This window comes from Erinaceus europaeus, chromosome 12 (assembly GCF_950295315.1).
Source record: "Erinaceus europaeus chromosome 12, mEriEur2.1, whole genome shotgun sequence".
Lineage (NCBI taxonomy): Eukaryota > Metazoa > Chordata > Mammalia > Eulipotyphla > Erinaceidae > Erinaceus > Erinaceus europaeus.
The window spans coordinates 48259429-48280620 of NC_080173.1; the positions used below are offsets into that span (position 1 = coordinate 48259429).

Here is a 21192-nt window from a genome sequence, read left to right on the forward strand (position 1 = left end):
TTTTAGTCTTAGGACTACCCGCTTTGGAGTTAGCCCTAGCCTATTGGGGCTGTGCCTTACGGCAGGCCTGACTTGCCTCTGCCATTGTCCTCAGGTAGTATTTGTGTATTTTCAATAGCCAACAAATCTTCAAATTATCAATGTAAGCAAAAATAGCTTCAGTTTAGTCTTAGGACTCCCCATTTGCAGTTAGCCCTAGCCTTCTGGGGCTGTGCCATACAGCAGGCTTGACTTGCTTCTGCCATTGTCCTCAGGTAATATCTGTGTATTTTCAATAGCTAGTAAGTCTTCAAATTATCAGTGTAAGGAAAAATAGCTTCAGCTTAGTCCAGGACTTTCCATTTTGCAGTCAGTCCTAGCCTGCTGGGGCTGTGCCATACAGCAGGCCTGATGTTGCTCCCGCCAACCCCCCACTAGATCCTCTGTCATCCTTTTTGGACTTGTACTCTCCCCCCCATCCACCCCAGAGTCTTTCACTTTGGTGCAATAACTTTTGCTATTTAAGAGAACATAATTTATGCTATTGCTATGGTGGCATTTTGTTTGTTTAGATATGGAATGTTATGGGCTGAGATAAAACCCAACTTTCACCCATCCTTCTCTCTTTTAATGGTAACCACTATTTAAAGTATGGTGTTATATCATTAAAAAATATACTCCTATGATAGTAAGTGCATGCATAAATATTTCTAGATTACCTTTTTACTGAGGCTGCAGTCTTGTGAGAGGTAGGTGGTTTTTTTTTTTTTTTTTTTTTTTTTTTTTTTTTTTTTTGGTGCTCAGAATTCTAGCTCTCTCATAAGGACTGAAACTATCATCCTCTGACCCTAACTGTGTTACTCTAATATACTTCCCCCACCACCACCAGCTTATACTCTTCCACAAACTCTTTAAGTGACATTTGGCAACTCTCTTTCCCTTTGGGGTCAACTTTTACAGAAATTCATAAAATGAAAGGGTTGGTAGAGATAACTTAGGTCTTGATAGTCCTGATATTCTAAGATTCTGAAAATAATACGATTTAATACTATTTCCAGAACAGAAAAATCAACACTGATTATATGTGTGTAGAAAGTTCATTCTTTTTTTGAGGTAGTTTTTTTTTTTCAATTGAGATTACTGGTTTACAATAAATACAGTTGTCGATATATGTGTAAAATTTCTCAATTTTCTACAAAACACTCTCATCCCCCAGCCTAGGTTCTCCTTCACCATCATGAATCAAGACCTGAAAACTCCCTCGTCCCCCTAGTGTACTTTGAGATAATACACCAAACCTGTCCAAGTTTTACTTTGTGTTTCCTCTTTCTGTTCTTAATTTCTCAGTTTCTGTCCATGAGTGACTTCACTTCTTATTCATTCTCTTTCTAGATTATCTCATGTAACATGACTCCTTTAGCTCCAACCAAGATGAGGTGAAAAAGGTGAATTCACCATTTTTAATAGCTGAGTAGTATTCCATTGTAGGTACAGATAGCAAAATTTTCTTAGTCACTTGTCTGTTGTTGGTTACCTAGGTTGCTTTCAGGTTTTGGCTATTACAAATTGCATTTCTATGAACATAGGTAAATACAGATCTTTTTGGGTGAGTGTGTTTGATTCCTTAGGATATATCCCCAGGAAAGGAATTGCAGGGTCAAAGGGTAGGTCCATGTCTAGCTTTCTGAGAGTTTTCCAGACTGCTCCCCATAGAGACTGGAACAATTCTTACCAACAGTAAGAATTAATTAAATTTTTAATTAAAAAATTTTTTATTTATAAAAAGGAAACAATGACAAAACCATAGGATAAGAGGGGTACAGCTTTGCACAAATCCTACCACCAGATCTCTTTATACCAACCCCTCCACTGATAGCTTTCCTATTCTTTAACCCTCTTGGAGTATGGAACCAAGATCACTGCTGCAGAAGGTGGAAGGTCTGGCTTCTGTAATTGCTTCTCCGCTGAACATGGGTGTTGACAGGTCAATCCATACTCCCAGCCTGTCTCTCTCTTTCCCTAGTGGGGAAGGGCTCTGGGAAAGTGGAGCTCCAAGGCACATTGGTGGGGTTGTCTGTCCAGGGAAGTCTGGTCGCATCCTGCTAGCATCTGGAACCTGGTGGCTGAAAAGAGAGTTAATGTACAAAGCCAAACAAATTGTTGGACAATTATGTACCTAAAGGCTGGAATAGTGCAGATGAAGAGTTGAGGAGGTCCTCCATTTTGTAGATAGCTAGTAGGCATATTTTAGTTATATTTCAAAGGGCCTGTAGTTATACTAGTGTGTTTTTATTTTTATTTTTTTTTCCTGAGCCTAAAATCTGATATGCAGGTGAATCCAAACTATTGTTTGGGGAGATGATGTCATGACTAGGAAAAGGACCAGAAAGCTGGATCTGGGAAGAGAGTAGCTCCCTAATATGGGAAAGGGGTATAAATATTACTGTAAACCCCATCAATTTGATGTGATCTGGGGCCCATAATTAGCTTAGGAGCCTGTGGGACCTCTATATCCTTCTAGATCTGAGCTCATATTCTGTGGTCATGAGCAGGAACATTCCCTGCTGCCCCAATATCAGGACACTTCTTCAGGTGTAGCATAGAGTATATTGTCCAGCCTCCCTTTGGAGGATGGAACATTCTCTACCATTGTTGATCCAGGTTGAGGGCAAGGTTCTATGGGGGCCCACAAAAGGGTCTGTTTTGTTGTTCCTGATAGAGATGACCGGAAATAATGTAGAGAGGGATTTATTTGAGGTCTAGGCCCATCAAGTCTGTTTGGGAGACTCAGGACTCCCCGATTAGGGGCCAGCTGGTGGAATGGCCTGATAGTGACTAAAGAGTCATCGTTAAAGTATGCCAGTCTCTTGCCCTTATTCAGCTTTTGTAGTCCTTGCTCTGCTAAGGTTAGCTTTGGAGTGAGTGAGAGAATTGTAATAGGAAGTAGGTGAGGAGGGTATCTAAGTCAAAGAGGAGGGTATCTAAGTCAAAGTGGACACTATTTCATTATGAACTTGATACTGACTCACTAAAGACTATTGTGTATTTTTGCTTTCTGGTATATATTTTGCCCTAATTTATAGATACATGTGAACATATGCTTTATCTTACGGGACCTGACCTATATCTAGGTTTTGGGACTTTGTTAGGAAGTGAACCTCCTGGAATGGAATTAGAGAATACCATGAAAGGAAGGTCTCACCAGAGTGATGAGGGTGAAGGGCTGGCAATCCATATCTGATGTCTCTGTACACAGTCTGAGGTGAAGCATGCCGAGATGGTACTTGTTGCATTGATTAGGTTGGAATCAGCAGATGAAATATCACTGGGCCTGATTTGAGAGAATCATGCTGGGAAGTGAGCCCCACCCTAGAGGTTCCAGGATTGGGAGAAACATAGGCTCTATAGACGAAGCAGGAGATTCCTGTTGTCTTAGGGTTTAAGAAGACAATAGATAGTTATTGCAATAATCATATTGTTTGGCAATTGGGTTAACTTTGAAGAATCCCTTTGTTAGGATTTGCTGTATTATATACACCCTCACCATATTTCATGTCCTTTGACATTGCTTGCATATAGCTATGCCACCAATTGCTTTTGTTCTCCCTGGACTAAGCTTTTAAGGGAGTCAACATATCAAAGGCTCAGCCTATGTATTAAAAAGACTCAGTTTGTGTTTTAAAAAGTTTGAGATATTCAATCAATTTTCCCCTCTCATATTAATCAAATAGTGATTTATATGACTGCAAATTGATAGTGTACATAAACACCATTCCCACCACCAAAAGACTGTGTCCCATCCCCTCCTCCCTCCACCCCATGAAGCTGAACATTCACCCTCACCCTCCACCTGGGGTTTTTTCTTTGGTGCCCTACTCCAAATTCAGCCAACTCCTACTTTGAATTTCCCTTTCTGTTCTTCTTTGTCAACTTCTGTTTATGAGTGGGATCATTCCATACTCATCTTTATCTCTCTGACTTAGCTCACTTAACACAATTTCTTCTAGCTCCATCCACGATGGATCAGAGATAGTGGGTTCATTGTTCTTAATAGCTGTGTAGTATTCCGTTGTGTATATATATCACAGCTTTCTCAGCCACTCATCTATTGTTGGGCATCTGGGTTGCTTCCAGGTTTTAGCTATTATCAATTGTGCTGCTATGAACATATGTGTGCACATGTCTTTTTGGTTGGGTGTTAGGGAGTCCTTGGGGTATATCCCCAGGAGAGGAATTACTGGGTCATATGGAAGGTCCATGTCTAGCCTTGTGAGAGTTCTCCAGACTGCTCTCCATAGAGGCTGGACCAATTTACATTCCCACCAGCAGTGCAGAACGGTTCCTCTGTCTCCACAGTCTCTCCAGCATTTGTTGCTGCTGTCCTTTTTGATGTATGCCATTCTCACAGGAGTGAGGTAATATCTCAGTGTTGTCTTAATTTCATTTCTCTGACAATCAGCAACCTGGAACAGTTTTTCATATGTTTGTTAGCCTTTTGGATCTCCTCTGGAGTGAATATTTTGTTCAAATCCTCTGCCCATTTATGGATGGGGTCATTTGCTTTTTTGTTGCTAAGTTTGCTGAGCTCTTTGTATATTTTGGTGATTAGTCTCTTGTCTGATGTATGGCATTTGAAGATCTTCTCCCATTCTGTGAGGGGTCTCTTTGTTTGTGTGATAGTTTCTTTGGCTGTGCAGAAGCTATTCAATTTGATGTAGTTTCTGCTTTAGTCTTCCTTGCAATTGAGTTTGTTTCATCAAAGATGTCCTTGAGATTTAGGTGGGAAAGTGTTCTGCCAATGTTTTCCTCTAAGTATTTGATAGTTTCTGGTCTAACATCCAGGTCCTTGATCCATTTGGCTTTGATTTTTGTTTCTGGTGAGATAAGGTGGTTCAGTTTCATTCTTCTGCATGTTTCAACCAAGTTTTCCCAGCACCATTTATTGAAGAGAGGCAGGAGGGTTTCTTTATCCAGCCTTGCTAGCATTTGTTGTTGCTATCCTTTCTGATGTATGATATTCTCACAGGTGTGAAGTGGTATCTCATTGTTGTCTTTATTTGCATTTCTCTGACCATCAATGACTTGGAGCATTTTTATATATTTCTGTTGGCCTTTTGGATTTCTTCTTTGGTGAATATTGTGTCCATATCCTAGAAAATCCATTCTAAGGACAGAGCTCTGTGTGAAATTATTCTTTTTTCTCTTTCTTTCTTTTTCCTTGCCTTTATTTATTTATTTATTTATTTATCCTTTATTGGGGGATTAATGTTTTAAATTTCACAGTAAATACAATAGTTTGTACATGCATAACATTTTCAGTTTTCCATATAAGAATACAACCCCTGCTAGGTCCTCTGCCATCCTGTTCCATGACCTGTATTCTCCAACACACTCACCCCAGAGTCTTTTACTTTGGTGCAATACACCAACTCAAGTCCAGGTTCTGCTTAGTGTTTTCTCTTCTGATCTTGTTTTTTAACTTCTGCCTGTGAGATCATCCCATATTCATCCTCCTGTTGCTGACTTATTTTACTTAACATGATTTCTTCAAGCTCCATCCAATTTTTTCCACCCAATGGGTTGAAAATGATGAAATTACCATTTTTTGATACCTGAGTAACATTCCATTGTGTATATAGACCACAACTTGCTCAACCACTCATCTGTTGTTAGATACCTAGGTTACTTCTAGGTTTTGGCTATTAGGTATACACAAATCTTTTTGGATGGGTGTGTTTGGTTTCTTAGGATATTGCAAGATCATAGGGTAGGTCTTCCAAAAGTTTTCCAGACTGCTCTCCACAGGAACTGGACCAATTTATATTCCCACCAGCTGTGCAGGAAGGTTCCTTTGTCCCCACAACCTCTCCAGCATTTGTTGTTTCTACTTTTTCTGATGTATGACATTCTCACAGGGGTGAAGTGGTATCTTATTGTTGTCTTTATTTGCATTTTCTGACCTGAAGAATTATTTTTTCATGTGTTTCTTGGCTTTTCGGATCTTTTCTGTGGCGAATATTGTGTCTATATCCTAGCTCTGTGTGAAGTTATTCTTTTTCTCCCTTTCTTTCTTTCTTTCTTTCTTTCTTTCTTTCTTTCTTTCTTTCTTTCTTTCTTCTTCTTCTTCTTCTTCTTCTTCTTCTTCTTCTTCTTCTTCTTCTTCTTCTTCTTCTTCTTCTCCTTCTCCTTCTCCTTCTCCTTCTCCTTCTCCTTCTCCTTCTCCTTCTCCTTCTCCTTCTCCTTCTCCTTCTCCTTCTCCTTCTCCTTCTTCTTCTTCTTCTTCTTCTTCTTCTTCTTCTTCTTCTTCTTCTTCTTCTTCTTCTTCTAAACAATGATTGGTAACATCTGATCTTCCTGAACTGTGGCTGGCACTCAACTGGTTGTTTCTCTAAGGGGATGCTTTTCTTGACATTTTCGTTACTTGAAGCTCACACCCAGCCCCAGACATCAATCAATTTATGAATTATAGCAGCTTGGTGTCCCTTTGTCACTTCCTAACAGCTCACCTTTAGAATTGTCAAACTCAGCAATTATCACCAGGGTGTGAACGCCAATCATGACAAAAGCTTGACTTGCAGAATAGCAAGCTCAAGTGTAATTTAATAGTTATGTAGGAATAGGAGTCTTACTTGAGTCCTTTTAAAACACTTTTTCTTTAAAAGAATTCCTTTCCAGGAGTTTTAATGTAAATTATATTTCTTTTAAAATTTCTTTTTCTTGTACAGAAATAATATATACATTAGAAAAATCTTGACTACTAAGAACCATAAAGAAGGTGAAAAAGCATTCATAATCTTACTAGATAAAGGCATTCAGCTTCATTATCGTAGTGTTAATTCTTTGTATCTCTTTATTGCACTTGTTAAAATGACATAATGTTAAATTCTCTTATAACAATATTTGTGTCACTTATTTTGGATAAGTATGTTCTTTTTTGAGTTTGGTTACTGTCATTCAAGTAGATTGAGTCTAAGTTGCTCAAAATCACAGGATATAATTCTGTATCTGATGGGGTATAATTGCTGTCTGAGTTGTTCTGAACTGTTGGAATGTAATTATACCATCAATTTAGAAAGAAAACTGAAATTAGTAAGGCAACAAAGAACCCTACCCAGTACCACTGAATTCATTCATTATTTTCATACTCATTTTCATGATTCTGATCTTATATAATCTCTTTAACAGTTTTGACTTTCTCTCTATTTTGAAATTCTCTTTAATGTCATTGATGTTATGAAAGGTTTATCTTTGTCTCTTTTCCTGGGTTGAGAATTCCTTTAAGTTTGGTCCTCAGCCCCATGTTGGTCTTCTCTTTGTACAATTTTCATTAGCTCATTGCTCGAACTCTCACACCTCTACTAAGATCATATCTGTCATTATCTTCCTTGTCATAAATTTTGGTTGTGAAATTATGAGTGCTCACAAAACATGAATTTTTGTAGATTCCATCATTTCTTGTAATGCAGTTTATCAAGAATTGAACTACACCATTACTTTCCTTAGAAATTTCAGTGACTCCTCATTATTCTGAAGACAAAGCCTAAACTTCTCAAGATAGTATACATGCTACTTTCTTTCGTCCTTTAGGCTGTTATTTCTTTAACTTGGACTGGAAGTGGGGAAACTCACTGCCACTGTCAACCATCCTGGGAATAACTCCCTCACCCCCTTTCTTTCCATAAGCCACACATGTTTGTACTCACCTGTGGCTTGGTGAGTTTTTGAAGAGATCCTGGTTGTATTTTGTTGAGTTTCCAGGTGATCTTTGTTTCTTTTCCTAGTTGACTGGGGAGTCTTCAGGAATTTTAGAGATAGAACTAAGCACATAAATCATATTGATGCCATATTCAGGGTGAAGTGAGAGTTCATAGAAGGGGAAGAGATTACTTGCCAGAAGCAGCTAGGGAAAGAAAATGTTAATTTGCATTTAAACAACACTAGATGATGCAAAGAACAGAGACCTGTGTTATAATCATGGCTTTACAACACACAACTCTGCCTGCTTGGCCTAGTTTTTCTCATCTGTAAAAAAGAAATAATATCATTTACCTAGAAGGATCATGGTGAGATGTGAAAGAGATCATCTGTTTGAAGTGTATAGCACCACTTTGGACCTGTTCAAGAATGTGAGTTCCTTCTGATCATAGCCTAGTTTATCCTTTGGAATCTCACAGTGCTCTGTAAAGACCATAACAATAGTTGGTGCCTGTTATTCAGTTGATGGACAATGCCAGGGATGTGGTCTTTGAAGCAAGAAATAGGAACACATCAACCAGGTCCTTTTCTCTGAACCAGACAGCATCTATCCCTTCTTTTGAGAACCTGTGAATTGAAAATTTGGCATTTGTAGGTATGATCTAGAAAAAGAATCCTAGGCTGGAACTATGTTTTTCCATGTCAGCAAGAGGATAGGGAATAAGGGCCCTGAAGCCAGGACACAAAGGCCCATGGGTGTCTCTGGGCCCACCACGCCCCACTAATGAAGGCCAAGGCTTTCATGAGTCCAACTCTTTGAAGTCACATAGTGAAGCTCTTACTTCACTGACGCACAGCATGGAAAAGGAGTCCTGACTTAGTGAGAAGCTCAAGTAAAGTCTTTTATGAGGTGAGGGACTCTTTTAAAGAAACATAACAAATTCAGGGGAAGGGCTTTCGACAATTGCCATGTGGGTAAGAAGAAAGGGGCTGCCTTCCATGTCCACACCCTCCAAGGAAGGGGTATAAATGCTTCCACAGAAGCAGGAGACTTACAGCTCTGTGACTTGGAGAATTTTGACTCCGTCTTCAGCAGGTGCCTTGTTCTCTCCCAGCACAATGCCTTACAACTTCTGCCTGCCCAACTTCAGCTGCCGCTCCAGCTGTGCCTCCCGGCCCTGCGTGGCCCCCAGCTGCCACAGCAGCACCCTGCCTGGGGCCTGCAACATCCCTGCCAATGTGGGCAACTGCGGCTGGCTCTGTGAGGGCTCCTTCAATGGCAGTGAGAAGGAGACCATGCAGTTCCTGAATGACAGGCTGGCCAGCTACCTGGAGAAGGTGCGCCAGCTGGAGAGGGACAACGCGGAGCTGGAGTGCCGCATCCGGGAGCGATGCCAGCCCCAGGATCCCTGTGTGTGTCCCAACTACCAGTCCTACTTCAAGACCATCGAGGAGCTGCAGCAGAAGGTGAGAGCACCAGTGTCACATTGCTTCTAGCTGGAAGTTATAGGGAGGGAATCTGAAATACAAGGAAAAAATAATATGAGTTCTGTGATTGAAGGATTCAGGTTGGAGTTTGACATTTCCATTTGACTTTCTTGAGGGCCTGTCTTGTTGTAGGCTCAGGACTGTTAGGTCTGAATATTTGCATAGGGTTAGTCTGTGTGGAGGTGGCTGTACTTTGCATAAATAAGCTGTAATTAAGTGCTGCCTGCAGATCCCTTTGTGCTTGTGCTAAACTGTGGAATTATTACCCTGAGGTGAGAGAAAAGAATAGAGCCTGAGAAGGAAACCAATGAAACATCTTTTTTTTTTTTTTTAAGAAATAGCATCTTTTGCAAAATTAGGCCTTTCTTGTTCTCTTCTGGTTACCTAGTTATCTTTTAAAAATTTTAATTAATTTATTTTTAATGAGAGAAATGCAGAAAGAAAGATCTAGAGGAAAACCAAAGCAATACTCACCGTCCGTTTATGGTGGTGCTGGAGATTGAATTTGGGACCTCAGAGCTTCAAGAGTGACAGTCTTCTGCATAATCATTATGCTATCTCCTCAGCTCCCTAATTATTTTAAAAGATGTTTTTTAAATCTTTTTTTTTAATTATTCAATAGAGAGAGACTGGAACATTGCTGAGCTCTCGCTTACATGGTGCTGGGGATTGAATCTGACAAGGAGTCTCAGGCATGAAGGTCTTTTGCAGAACCATTAAGCTGTCTCCCTGGTTCTACCTGATTATCTTGATTTGTTGTCTTGATCTAAAGGCCTCTTTTTTTTTTTTCTGGTGCATAGTTCCAGAAAGGGCATAAAATGGTGGAGTAAAATCAACCCAAGTGGCAACTACCTGAGAGGACATTGTGTCAAGCCATCCAGGTTAGCTGGGAGCTGTGATTCTTTGTGACCAATGCCTTCTACCACTGCCTTACTTATTCATCTTCATGCATGGGAGAATTTTTAAAAATATTTTTTATTAGTTATTTAATAATGATTAACAAGACTGTAAATTAACAGAGGTACAATTCTCACCACCAGAGTTCTGGGCCTTATCCCCTCCACTAGAAACTTCCCTATTCTTCAACCCTCCTGGATTATGGACCAATTTTTTTTATGGGGTGCAGAAGGTAGAAGGTCTGGCTTCTGTAATTGCTTCTCCATTGAACATGAACATTGGCAGGTCGATCCATACCCCCAGTCTGAGGCTTCTATCTTTCCATAGTGAAGTAGAGCTCTGGGGAGATGAGGTTCCAGGACACATTGGTGAGTTTGTCTGCCCAGAGAAGTCAGAATGGTGTCTGGTAGCATCTGCAACTTGGTGGCTAAAAGGTGGTAAGCTATAAAACAGGACAAATATTTTAATAAACAGGAACTCAAAGGTAAGAATAGAACAAAGAGACTAGGGATCTTCATGTGGGAAGAAGTTAGGAAATTTATTTTAGGTATATTCCAAGGGGCCCATGACTTAAGTAATTTTTGCCTGAGCCCAATTGCTAATAATGCATGGGAGAATTTTTGAGGTTGGGATTCCAGTGCTCCTCATGTTTGTATCCTTAAAAAACAAAATATATATATAATTTATTAATGAAAAAATAGGATAGAGAGAAAGAAAGAGAAACCAGATATCACTCTTATAAGTGTTGCTGGCAACTGAAATCAGGACCTCATGCTTGAGAGTCTAGCAACTTATTCACTGTGCCACCTCCTGGACTACCTCATGTTTGTATCTTCAACCAGATATAGAGTAGGTTTAAAAAAAAGTGCTATTTGTTATAATTATCAACTTTTCAGTGTTAATTATTGGAAAAGATAAAGAAAACTTATTTGCTTGCTGAGATTTTTTTCCTTGTATATCTGGGTGTCCCCATTTAATCTCTCAAGTAATCACTGAGCACTCACTGTATACATACAGTCTTCACTGGTCTTGTATGAGATTCCCTGGGGTTTCTCACTGATTCTGCCACATCAGTGAATGAAGTAGGGTGTTGCTATTGGTTAGAAATAACCAATCCCACTCAGGAATGTTTTGGGTCTTCTAGATTCTGTGCAGCAAGTCTGAGAATGCCAGACTGGTGGTGCAGATCGACAATGCCAAGCTGGCCTCAGATGACTTTAGGACCAAGTAAGTGGGCAGGTGGGGTACTGTCTTCTCTCTCTTGTTCTTCCCTTGAGCCTATCCTCAGTAATGACAAACATTCCCTGGACAGTCTCCCTAAGAACAACTACTCACGAGAGCTCAGATCTCTTTTCCAGAGTTAAGTATGTCTCTCTTCCTGTCTTTCCTCTTTAAAGTAAGACTTTCCAGTCCCATTTATTATAGAAACAATGGCCTTTTGATGACCTGCTATCACAGAATTCAGTCAAGAGAATGCAGAAGGTGTATCACTCTATGAGATTTTACCTCCTAAAGTCCACTGGTTCTTCATATTAAACAATAATTACCAGTGAAAAAAATCCTCCTCCAGGAGGCACTTCTAAAAATCTAAGTGGACAAGAGGACTACAAAACCCTCAAACACAAACTTCCAGTTATCTGACAAACCCAACCCAACCAGAGTCAAAGCCAGACCTGTTCCTGATCTCCTGTACGCATCACAGGTATGAGACAGAGCTCGGTCTGCGGCAGCTGGTGGAGTCAGACATAAACGGCCTGCGCAGGATCTTGGATGAGCTGACCTTGTGCAAGTCCGACCTAGAGGCCCAAGTGGAGTCCCTGAAGGAGGAGTTGCTGTCCCTTAAGCAGAATCATGAGCAGGTAAAAGAGTTCCCCAATGAGCAAAAGGACCTAACTTATCTGTCTCCATCTCCCCTGGGATATGGGAGAAGTTCACCCTGCTGATGCATCTATTCTCCAAAGTAGGCTTTGTAGACAATGAGTAATGTTAAAGTCAGTGATGCCATTTTTTTTTTTCTGGCCAGTGGCAGAGATGAGGAAAGTCAGTGATGAGAACAGACAAACTCCATATTGAGGAGAGGGCAGTAGCCAGGTAGTATCCACAGCTCCTTTTGTTACTGGGCCAGAGCACAAGTGGCTTCAGAAATCTATTATTCCATTCTTCATTTAATAACTGGAGAGATCAGAGGGTCACAAAGCAGAGAAGACTGAGCTGGTCCAGGACATTTCTGCTATGTAGTGTTACCCAGAGGAAACACTGAGAAGATGCTCACAGTTATTTCTTGCTCAATTGAACTATGTGTGGGCATATTTTTGTGCAAAACTATGTTCCAGAACAATGTCCATGGTGACTGAGAAAGTGCTTATTGTGTGTCAAACATAGTGTTGAGTGCTTTAGGACTTCACAGATAATCTTCATTTTATGGGTGATGGCACTGAGGCTTCTAGAAGCTTCTAGAAGTTAGAAAGTGGTAGAATATAATTCCAATTCAAGTCTGAACTATATAATAAGTGGTAGAGTGGAAACTCAGTTAAATCTGACATTCACCTAGACCCAGCCACTACTTTATGCTAGTTTCTTAACCCAAATCTCCATCAGAAGAACCAATAAATCACTGGTTAAGTCTTTTTAGCCCAGCGTGACTGATTTGGATATATTTCCCTTTAATTAGGACTTGTTCTTTCCATTACCTGAGTTCAGGAATCAGACACCAGAGACTTCATGGTGTCATAGCAGAAACTCTGGACTGTGGCTATTGCATCTCACTAGATGAGGGACACTAGATACAAGGGGGAAAGAGGTCAAGGACTTGAAAGTCCTTCATAAAACGAAGCAGACATAACAGTCACTAAGTGTACGGCTTGGTCCATGAGAAGATCAGAAGAAAGAGCTGTTGGAGGCTTAAGGATGTTCAGAAGTTGAATTGCATTTTCTTGATGGGGAGCTTAGGGATATTCTCAATGTTTATCTTCCTCTACCAGGAAGTCAACACCCTGCGCTGCCAGATTGGAGACCGCCTCAACGTGGAGGTGGATGCTGCCCCCACTGTTGACCTGAACCGCGTGCTCAACGACACCAGGAGTCAGTACGAGGCCCTGGTGGAGACCAACCGCAGGGATGTGGAGGAGTGGTTCACCACCCAGGTGGGCACCTCGACACAGGGACACTCAGCACCCAAGGCCCTGAGGGGCCAGTGAGGCAGGGACTGAGCCTGTCTTATCTTGTTTGGTGTTTTAGACTGAAGAGTTGAACAAGCAGGTGGTGTCCAGCTCTGAGCAGCTACAGACCTGCCAGGCAGAGATCATCGAGCTGAGACGCACAGTCAACGCCCTGGAGATCGAGCTGCAGGCCCAGCACAACCTGGTGGGTGCTGGGGGCCTCCTGATGAGACCTGAGCAGCTGGGGAGTGGGAGTGAGTGGGCTGCCCTTAGGGGTCACCCTCTCCCCAGGTCTTGGAGAATGTGATGTCTTTGGAGAAGCCCAGTGAGAGGCAGCTGTGACTGTTGTTTCTGTCCCCCCACAGAGAGACTCTCTGGAGAACACGCTGACAGAGACCGAGGCCCGCTACAGCTCGCAGCTGTCCCAGGTGCAGTGCATGATCACCAATGTGGAGTCACAGCTGGCTGAGATCAGGAGTGACCTGGAGCGGCAGAACCAGGAGTACCAGGTGCTGCTGGATGTGCGTGCCCGGCTGGAGTGTGAGATCAACACATACCGGGGCCTGCTGGAGAGTGAGGACTGCAAGTGAGTATGCAGCTGGTAATGAGCCTTGGGTGGCATCATGTTGCTGTGGTCCTGAAGTCTTGAAGGAAATGACTTTATAATTTCCAGCTTTGGGTTTGAGGCAATCCTAGGAATAACATTCTTACACAATATAAGTTAGTATCTCCTTGTCTCTTTAATACATTTTCTTTAAACTTCCTTATGTGGCTTTGTGTCTCCAGCCTCCCCTGCAATCCCTGTGCCACGACCAATGCAAGTGAGAATTCCTGTGTCCAGCATACTCGGTGTGGACCTTGCAAAACCTTCATGTACTAGAGCTTCTGGTGTGAGGAGGAGGAGAAGGGCTCCATGGTTTCAACTCATTCCAGCCTTATCCAAATTTCTCCAGTTGTCACCACATTTTAGAAGGAAAAATCGTCTATTAGCACTAACTTCCAAGTGTCAGCTCTAGTCTTACACTGAGTTCCTGGGCTTGATCCTTTCACACAAGACTGCAAGGTCTACTCACCACCAGTGTGCCTTCTGAGTCAGAGAAAGCTACAATAGGATCAAATAATATCTATTATCACAGTGGTACATTTGCACAATGTGCTCTGCTTTCATAGATACTTATGTAAGTATGATTTAAAAAATCATTACAGAGTTGATGGGCTCACTATGAAAATGGATGTAGTTGGAAGAATTTTTTCATGTCAATTTTTCCTTCCATGGAGATGCATATAGGCCCCTTGTTAACCTCCCAATAAACTCTTCTGCAAAAAAAAATAATAATTGTATCTTTCATTCATTCACTTTAAAATTGGGTGTCTCTGTAAATTAGAAGCAACCATTTTGTCTCACTCGATATAGGGATAATTTACTTTAGTACATGGTCTGCGACTATCCTTGAAGAAAAAGTCTCCACTAGACATTACCGCCTACTGATGTGGATTTTGTTTGTGAAGGCAGGGGTGAGAAGGGGAATGACAGAAAGCATAGTAGAGTGCAAACACTTTCTGTCTAGGTCTTCAGAGGGAATATGTGAATGAATCCAAGACATAGGACGTCAGGACTCTTGTGAGGTAGTTCCTATATTGTTTGCAAAATACTATGAATGATACTGAAATTAGACAGTGTCATTGCAAATTTCAGAATCCATAAAAGAATAAAGCTGAATGACTCGTAGAGCAACAGACTCATGAGTCTGAGATTTCAGCTTCAATCACCAGCACTGCATGCCACAGAATGGTGCACTAGCCTGCCTCTGTGTCTCTCCTTCTGTCTTCCATGAAACTTCTCTGTGTCTCAAATGCGATGATTAACGGGAAAATATTCTCACCTGGAAAGAACTTAGAAAAACATACTTAACTGACATTTGCCTTCCTCCACTTAGATCTTGGAACACTGGGGAAATGCTTTCCTTTTAGCATCTGTCTAGGTCATGGGAAGTGTCATGTGCCCTGGAAAAATGCAGTTAAGATGCCAGGCTTCCCCTCTGGGGAGCACAGTCTCCTGCAGGGGAGTCGCTTCACAAGTGGTAAAGCAGGTCTGCAGGTGTCTTTCTTTCCCCTTCTCTGTCTTCACCTCCTCTCTCCATTTCTCTCTGTCCTATTCAACAACAACATCAATAATGACTACAACAATAAAACAGGTCAACAAAAGGGAATAAATAAATATTTTTTTAAAAAAGGAGGTGAAGGGGTGAAGGTCTGGCTTCTGTAATTGCTTCTCTGCTGAACATGGACATTGGCAGGTGATCCATATTCCCAGCCTGTCTCTCTCTTTCCCTAGTGGGGCAGGGACCTGGGGAGGTGGGGCTCCAGGACACATGGTGGGGTTGTCTGCCCTGGGAAGTCCGGTTGGCATCATGGTAGCATCTGGAACTTGGTGGCTGAAAAAGAGTTAAGACATAAATCAGAACAAATTGTTGACTAATCATGAACCTAAAGGCTGGAATATTGCAGATGAAGTTTTGGGGGTCTCCATTTTGGAAATAGCTAGTGGGCCTATTTTAGGTATATTCCAAGGGATCCCTGACTTTACCATTTTTTGCCTGCGCCTAACATCTAATATGCAGCTGGACTCAGGTTATTTTCTGGGGAGATGCTGTCATAGTTAGAAAAAGGACTATAAAGCAGGATCAGGGAAGAAAGTAGCTCTCAAATATGGGGAAAGTATATAAATATTGTTAACTGTAAACCCCATTGATTTGATCTGGGGCCCATATTTAGCACAGGAGCCTGTGTAACCTCTGCATCCCTGTAGGTCTGAGCTTGAATAGGAACATTCCAGGCTGCTCTAATTTCAGGACTCATCTCCCTCAGGTAGTAGGTAGGGTATGTTGTCCAACCTCTCTTGAGAATGAAACATTCCCTACCATTGTTGATCCACACTGAGAGCAAGTTCCTATGTGGGTCCACAAAGGGGTCCACTGTGTTGTTCTTAATAGAGATAACCAGTGACAGTGATGAGAGGGATCTGTTAGAGAACTAAGTCCATCATGTCTATGTGGGAATTCCAAAACTCCCTGACTAGGGCCCTAGGTGATAAGGTGACTTGGCAGTGAACAAAAGAGCCATCATTAAAATATTCCAGTCTCTTGCCCTTATTCAGGTTTAGTAGTCTTTACTTTGTCTAACAAGGTTGGAGTGATCGAGGGACTGTAATAAGAGATAGGTGAAGAAGGTATCTAGGTCTAAGTAGAAATTGTTTCATTGTTTATATATATATATATTTTTAAAAAATTTGCCATCAGGGCTATTCTGGGGCTTGGTATCTCTTCAATGAATCCACCACTCCCACCATATTATTACTAGTAGTACTATATATTTTATTATTAGTAGTATCTTTTTTAGAGACAGAAAAATTGAAAGAAAAGTTGAGGGGGAGAGAAAGATTGGAAGAGATACACCTGAAACACTATTTCTCTGCTTGTGAAGCTGGTCTCCCAAAGGAGGGGTCTGGGGGCTTGAACCCAGGTCTTTGTGCTTGGTAGTATGTGTGCTCTACCCAGCCTGGAGACTTATATAGATTTTAAAGGTACAATTTCACATCTCTTCAAAGTTCACTTGGATAGTGTGCTGCTTTTTCTTGTGTATGACCCAGGTTGAGCTCAGCTCCCACTGCATTCAGGAAGCTTTGGTTCTGTGATCTCTCACTCTCTCTCTCTGTCTGTCTTAAAAACAAAGAAAGAAACAAACAACAAAATAAAGTATGTGTTCCCATGTCATACCTACCACCAAGTACTGCTTTCCTCAATACAGCCAGTCAGTTAGCTTCCTCAACCTTGTCAATCTCCATTATTGCATTTGAAAACCTCAGCTCTGTACCAGAATCTCAGATTCTGTTGGTCACTGTGCCACCAAAACAAGGTGTTGGTCACTTTGTTTTTATACCCCATGTATGAGTGAGCTCATCTAGTATCTGTCTTTCTCTTTTGAACTTATTTCACTGTGCATGACAATCCTCCAGTCCCATTCATGTTGTAGCAAAAGACAAAATCTCATCTTTTCTCATAGATGAACAGTAAGTCCACTGTGAATATAAACCACAACACCCTTACTTACTCAGCTGTCATAGGGCACTTGGATCATTTCCACCTCTTGACTATTGTAAATACTGCTATAATGAACATTGTTATGTGTACATTGTCATAGATTAGTCTTTTGGTTCTTCAGGTAGATATCTAGGTGGAATTGCTGGCTTACATGGTAGGTCTATTTTTAATATTTTGGAAATAATCATGCTGTTATAGACCAATTCACATCCCCACCAATAGTGTATGAGGGTTCCTTTTTTCCCCCTCATACCATTGCCAGTTTTTGCAGTGCTAGCTTTTTGAGATACGCTTTCTCACAGGTGTGAGGGGATGCAACATTGTGGTTTTGGTGTGCAATTACCTAATAATAGGTGATAATGAACTTGTTTTTTCTAGTGCTTTTTGGCTATCTCTATGTCTTTTTGTGAATACTTTGGCAGCTGGGTAGGAAACAGACTTGCTGAACACTAACATTTAAGGCTGGAGGTAGTGGGTGACAGTCATCTTAAAATGTTTGTGTGTGTGTGTGTGTGTGTGTTTCAAATGAGTCACCGCTCTCTGGTCCTCATCAAAAACAGTCAAGTCAGATAAAAAATGCCCCACAATTATGAGACTATGGAAGAGTTTCCAGAATTATAGCAGGACACAGTCATGATGTGGCCTGTCCCCTGTCATTGTAAAATTTGTGTTGACACCCTGAGAAAAGCCTGTGCCAAGCAGATTAATCTGGCATTGCCAAGTGCTTATCTGAATCCACGCCAGGTGTGAGGCATAGTGTTCTCTTGCTCTTAGTTGCATGTAGGGACAAGTGCAAGTTTGAAATGTAAAGGAGCCTAGCTAGGATGGCTACATTTCCTGTTGAAAGATGGAGCTGTCAGAAATTCGGCACGTGTTTAGTGATGACAAGGAAATGAGGTGAGTTCATGTGACAGCATAAATGCAGTTGGTGGTGGCCCTGACAAGCTTGAGTCTGAGTGTGGCACATGGGGGTGTCTGAAGCTTTGAAAATGATGACAAAAGCTTGAGAGGTGGTGTAATGGATAAAGGCTTGGCCTCTCAAGGTTGAAGTTTTAAGTTTGATCCCTCATATCACATGTGTATATATACCACAGCTTTCTCAGCCACTCATCTGTTGTTGGGCATCTGAGTTGCTTCCAGGTTTTAGCTATTATTAATTGTGCTGCTATGAACATAGGAGTACACACATCTTTTTGGTTGGGTGTTAGGGAGTCCTTGGGGTATAACCCCAGGAGAGGAATTACTGGGTCATATGGAAGGTCCAAGTCTAGCCTTGTGAGTGTTCTCCAGACTGCTCTCCATAGAGGCTGGACCAATTTACATTCCACCAGCAGTGCAGAAGGGTTGCTGCTGTCCTTTTTGATGTATGCCATTCTTACAGGAGTGAGGTGGTATCTCAATGTTGTCTTTATTTGCATTTCTCTGACAATCAGCGACCTGAAACAGTTTTTCATATGTTTGTTAGCCTTTTGGATCTCCTCTGGAGTGAATGTTTTGTTCATATCCTCTGCCCATTTATGGGTGGGGTCATTTGCTTTTTTGTTGCTAAGTTTGCTGAGCACTTTGTATATTTTGGTGATTAGTCTCTTGTCTGATATATGGCATTTGAAGATCTTCTCCCATTCTGTGAGGGGTCTCTTTGTTTGTGTGATAGTTTCTTTGTCTGTGCAGAAGCTTTTCAATTTGATATAGTCCCATTTGTTTGTTTCTGCTTTAGTCTTCCTTGCAATTAAGTTTGTTTCATTAAAGATGTCCTTGAGGTTTAGGTGGGAAAGTGTTTTACCAATGTTTTCCTCTAAGTATTTGATAGTTTCTGGTCTAACATCCAGGTCTTTAATCCATTTGGAGTTGATTTTTGTTTCTGGTGAGATAAAGTGGTTCAGTTTCATTTTTCTGCATGTTTCAACCCAGTTTTCCCAGCACCATTTATTGAAGAGAGCCTCCTTCTTCCATTTAATACTTTGGGCCCCCTTATCAAAGATTAGGTGTCTATAGGTGTGGGGGTTTAGTTCTGGGCTTTCAATTCTGTTCCACTGGTCTGTGTGCCTATTTTTGTTCCTCATATCACGTGTGTTAAAGTGACACACTGGTTCTCTCTCTTCCCTGTCTCCATAAACAAACAAATGGATTTCTAAAAAACAAAAGGGATAAATAAGAGAGATACCAAAGCACTGTCCCACCATTCATGGAGGTAAACTTGGTGCTGCCTGTTGTGTTAGCCTCACATTCTTTTTAAAAAAATTATTTAATTTTTACTAGTGACTTAATAATGATTTACAAAATTATAAAATTTCACACATATATTTCCACCACCAAAGTTCTGTATCTCCAGTCCCTCCACTGGAAGCTATAGTAGTTTTCCAAAGGCCACAGGTATGGGTTGACTATTATTTCTATAACTATATATACTTATATATATTTGCTAATTTTTTCATATGGTCTCATCTTCTTTCTTTTTAAAAATATTTTTTTATTTATTATTGGATAGAGACAGAGAGAATTTGAGAGGGGATGGGGAGATAGAGAGGGAGAGAAACAGAGAGACACCTGCAGTCCTGCTTCACAACTCATGAAGCTTTTCTGCTGCAAGTGGGGGCCAGGGGCTTGAACCTGGGTCCTTGTGCACTGTAATGTGAGCACTTTTTATACCACTGCCTGGTTCCTTTTATCCTCCTTTCCAAATCACATCTCTACCTATTACTACTTCCAAATGTCCTTTCTTTTTTCTTTTCTTTCTCCGGGTCCTGATGGAATTGGAGTTAAGATCCCTCTGTACATCTTCCCCTTATCACTTCTCCCCCTCAGGGAGTATGGGCCAAAATTCTTTTTGGGGTGCAAAAGGTTTTGGCTTCTGTAATTGCTTTCCCCCTGGACACATAGCCTCAAATTCTTAATCTGTAAAATGGAGAGAATAATAACCACTTCAAAGCATTTATATGGCTGAAATGACATAATGTTAGTAAGGGTGCTTAGCCCAATGCCTAATTCATAGTAAACGTTTAGTAGACAGAGTTCCTATTCAGGCACTCAGAGACCTGAAGGAATCCTTTTTCTGTGCTCTGACCAACTCTCCTGTTGATCAGCACAGGAAATCCACAACCTCTAGATTCAAAGATTTTGTTACTAAAGTCCTTTGGCCTACAGGCTAGGAATAGAGTTTCAAGTTCCCTCAAATTGAGAGCTGTGGGAAAATGACTGAATGAGGGCAAGAGCTAAGACCTCTGAGCCTGACAACCAAGAATGGAGAGAGTTCAGCCAAGTGTGGGTCAGTGTATGCACTGGGTTAGGAGGATGATGTAAAGTTAAGAAAATTATGTCATATAAGTACCGCACTCTCCAGCTACGACATCATCTCCCCAGACTATAACTTGGGTCCACCTGCATATCAGTGGTCAGGCTCAGGAAAAAAAAACTAGTATAGTCATAGGCCCTTTGGGATATAACTAAAATAGACCTACTAGCTATCTTGAAAATGAAGACCCCAAATCTTCATCGGCAATATTCCAGCCTTTAGTCAACAGTTTATTTGGCTTTATATGTCAACTCTCTTTTCAGCTACCAGATTCCAGATGCTACCACGATGACAACTGGACTTCCCTGAGCAGATGACCTCACCAATGTGTCCTGGAGCCCTGTTTCCCCAGATCCCTGACCCACTAGGGAAAGAGAGAGACAGGCTTAGAGTATGAATTGACCTGTCAATGCCCATGCTCAGCAGGGAAGCAATTACAGAAGCCAGACTTTCCACCTTAATGATCCTGGGTCCATACTCACAGAGGTTAAAGAGTAGGAAAGCTATCAGGGGAGGGGATGGGATACAGAGTTCTGTTGGTGGAAATTGTGTGGTGGTATACCTTTCTTGTCCTATAGTTTTG

General features: G+C 41.3%; 1 protein-coding gene and 1 long non-coding RNA gene across 2 annotated transcripts; one reads left to right on the top strand and one right to left on the bottom strand.

Moving 5' to 3' along the window:
* Positions 1–1843: 1843 nt before the first annotated feature.
* LOC132541927 (uncharacterized) lies at positions 1844–8439 on the bottom strand. Its single transcript, XR_009553041.1, has 4 exons — positions 8029–8439; positions 7683–7879; positions 3182–3410; positions 1844–2102 (listed from the first exon to the last, which is right to left on the bottom strand). It is a non-coding gene; the product is annotated as an uncharacterized LOC132541927 (long non-coding RNA).
* Positions 8440–8714: 275 nt separating this feature from the next.
* LOC103124759 (keratin, type I cuticular Ha3-I) lies at positions 8715–14553 on the top strand. The gene is made up of 7 exons (XM_007535509.3): positions 8715–9141; positions 11204–11286; positions 11762–11918; positions 13041–13202; positions 13297–13422; positions 13583–13803; positions 14004–14553. Exons 1-7 carry the CDS (start codon positions 8794–8796, stop codon positions 14095–14097), a joined length of 1191 nt encoding a protein of 396 aa, XP_007535571.1. The 5' UTR covers positions 8715–8793; the 3' UTR covers positions 14098–14553.
* Positions 14554–21192: the final 6639 nt, after the last annotated feature.

Coding starts and splice junctions, on each gene's coding strand:
- LOC103124759 (XM_007535509.3), top strand. CDS start 8,794: ATGCCTTACAACTTCTGCCTGCCCAACTTCAGCTGCCGCTCCAGCTGT. Junction 11,287..11,761: donor TCAGATGACTTTAGGACCAA/GTAAGTGGGCAG, acceptor TACGCATCACAG/GTATGAGACAGAGCTCGGTC. Junction 13,203..13,296: donor AGGAGTGGTTCACCACCCAG/GTGGGCACCTCG, acceptor TTGGTGTTTTAG/ACTGAAGAGTTGAACAAGCA.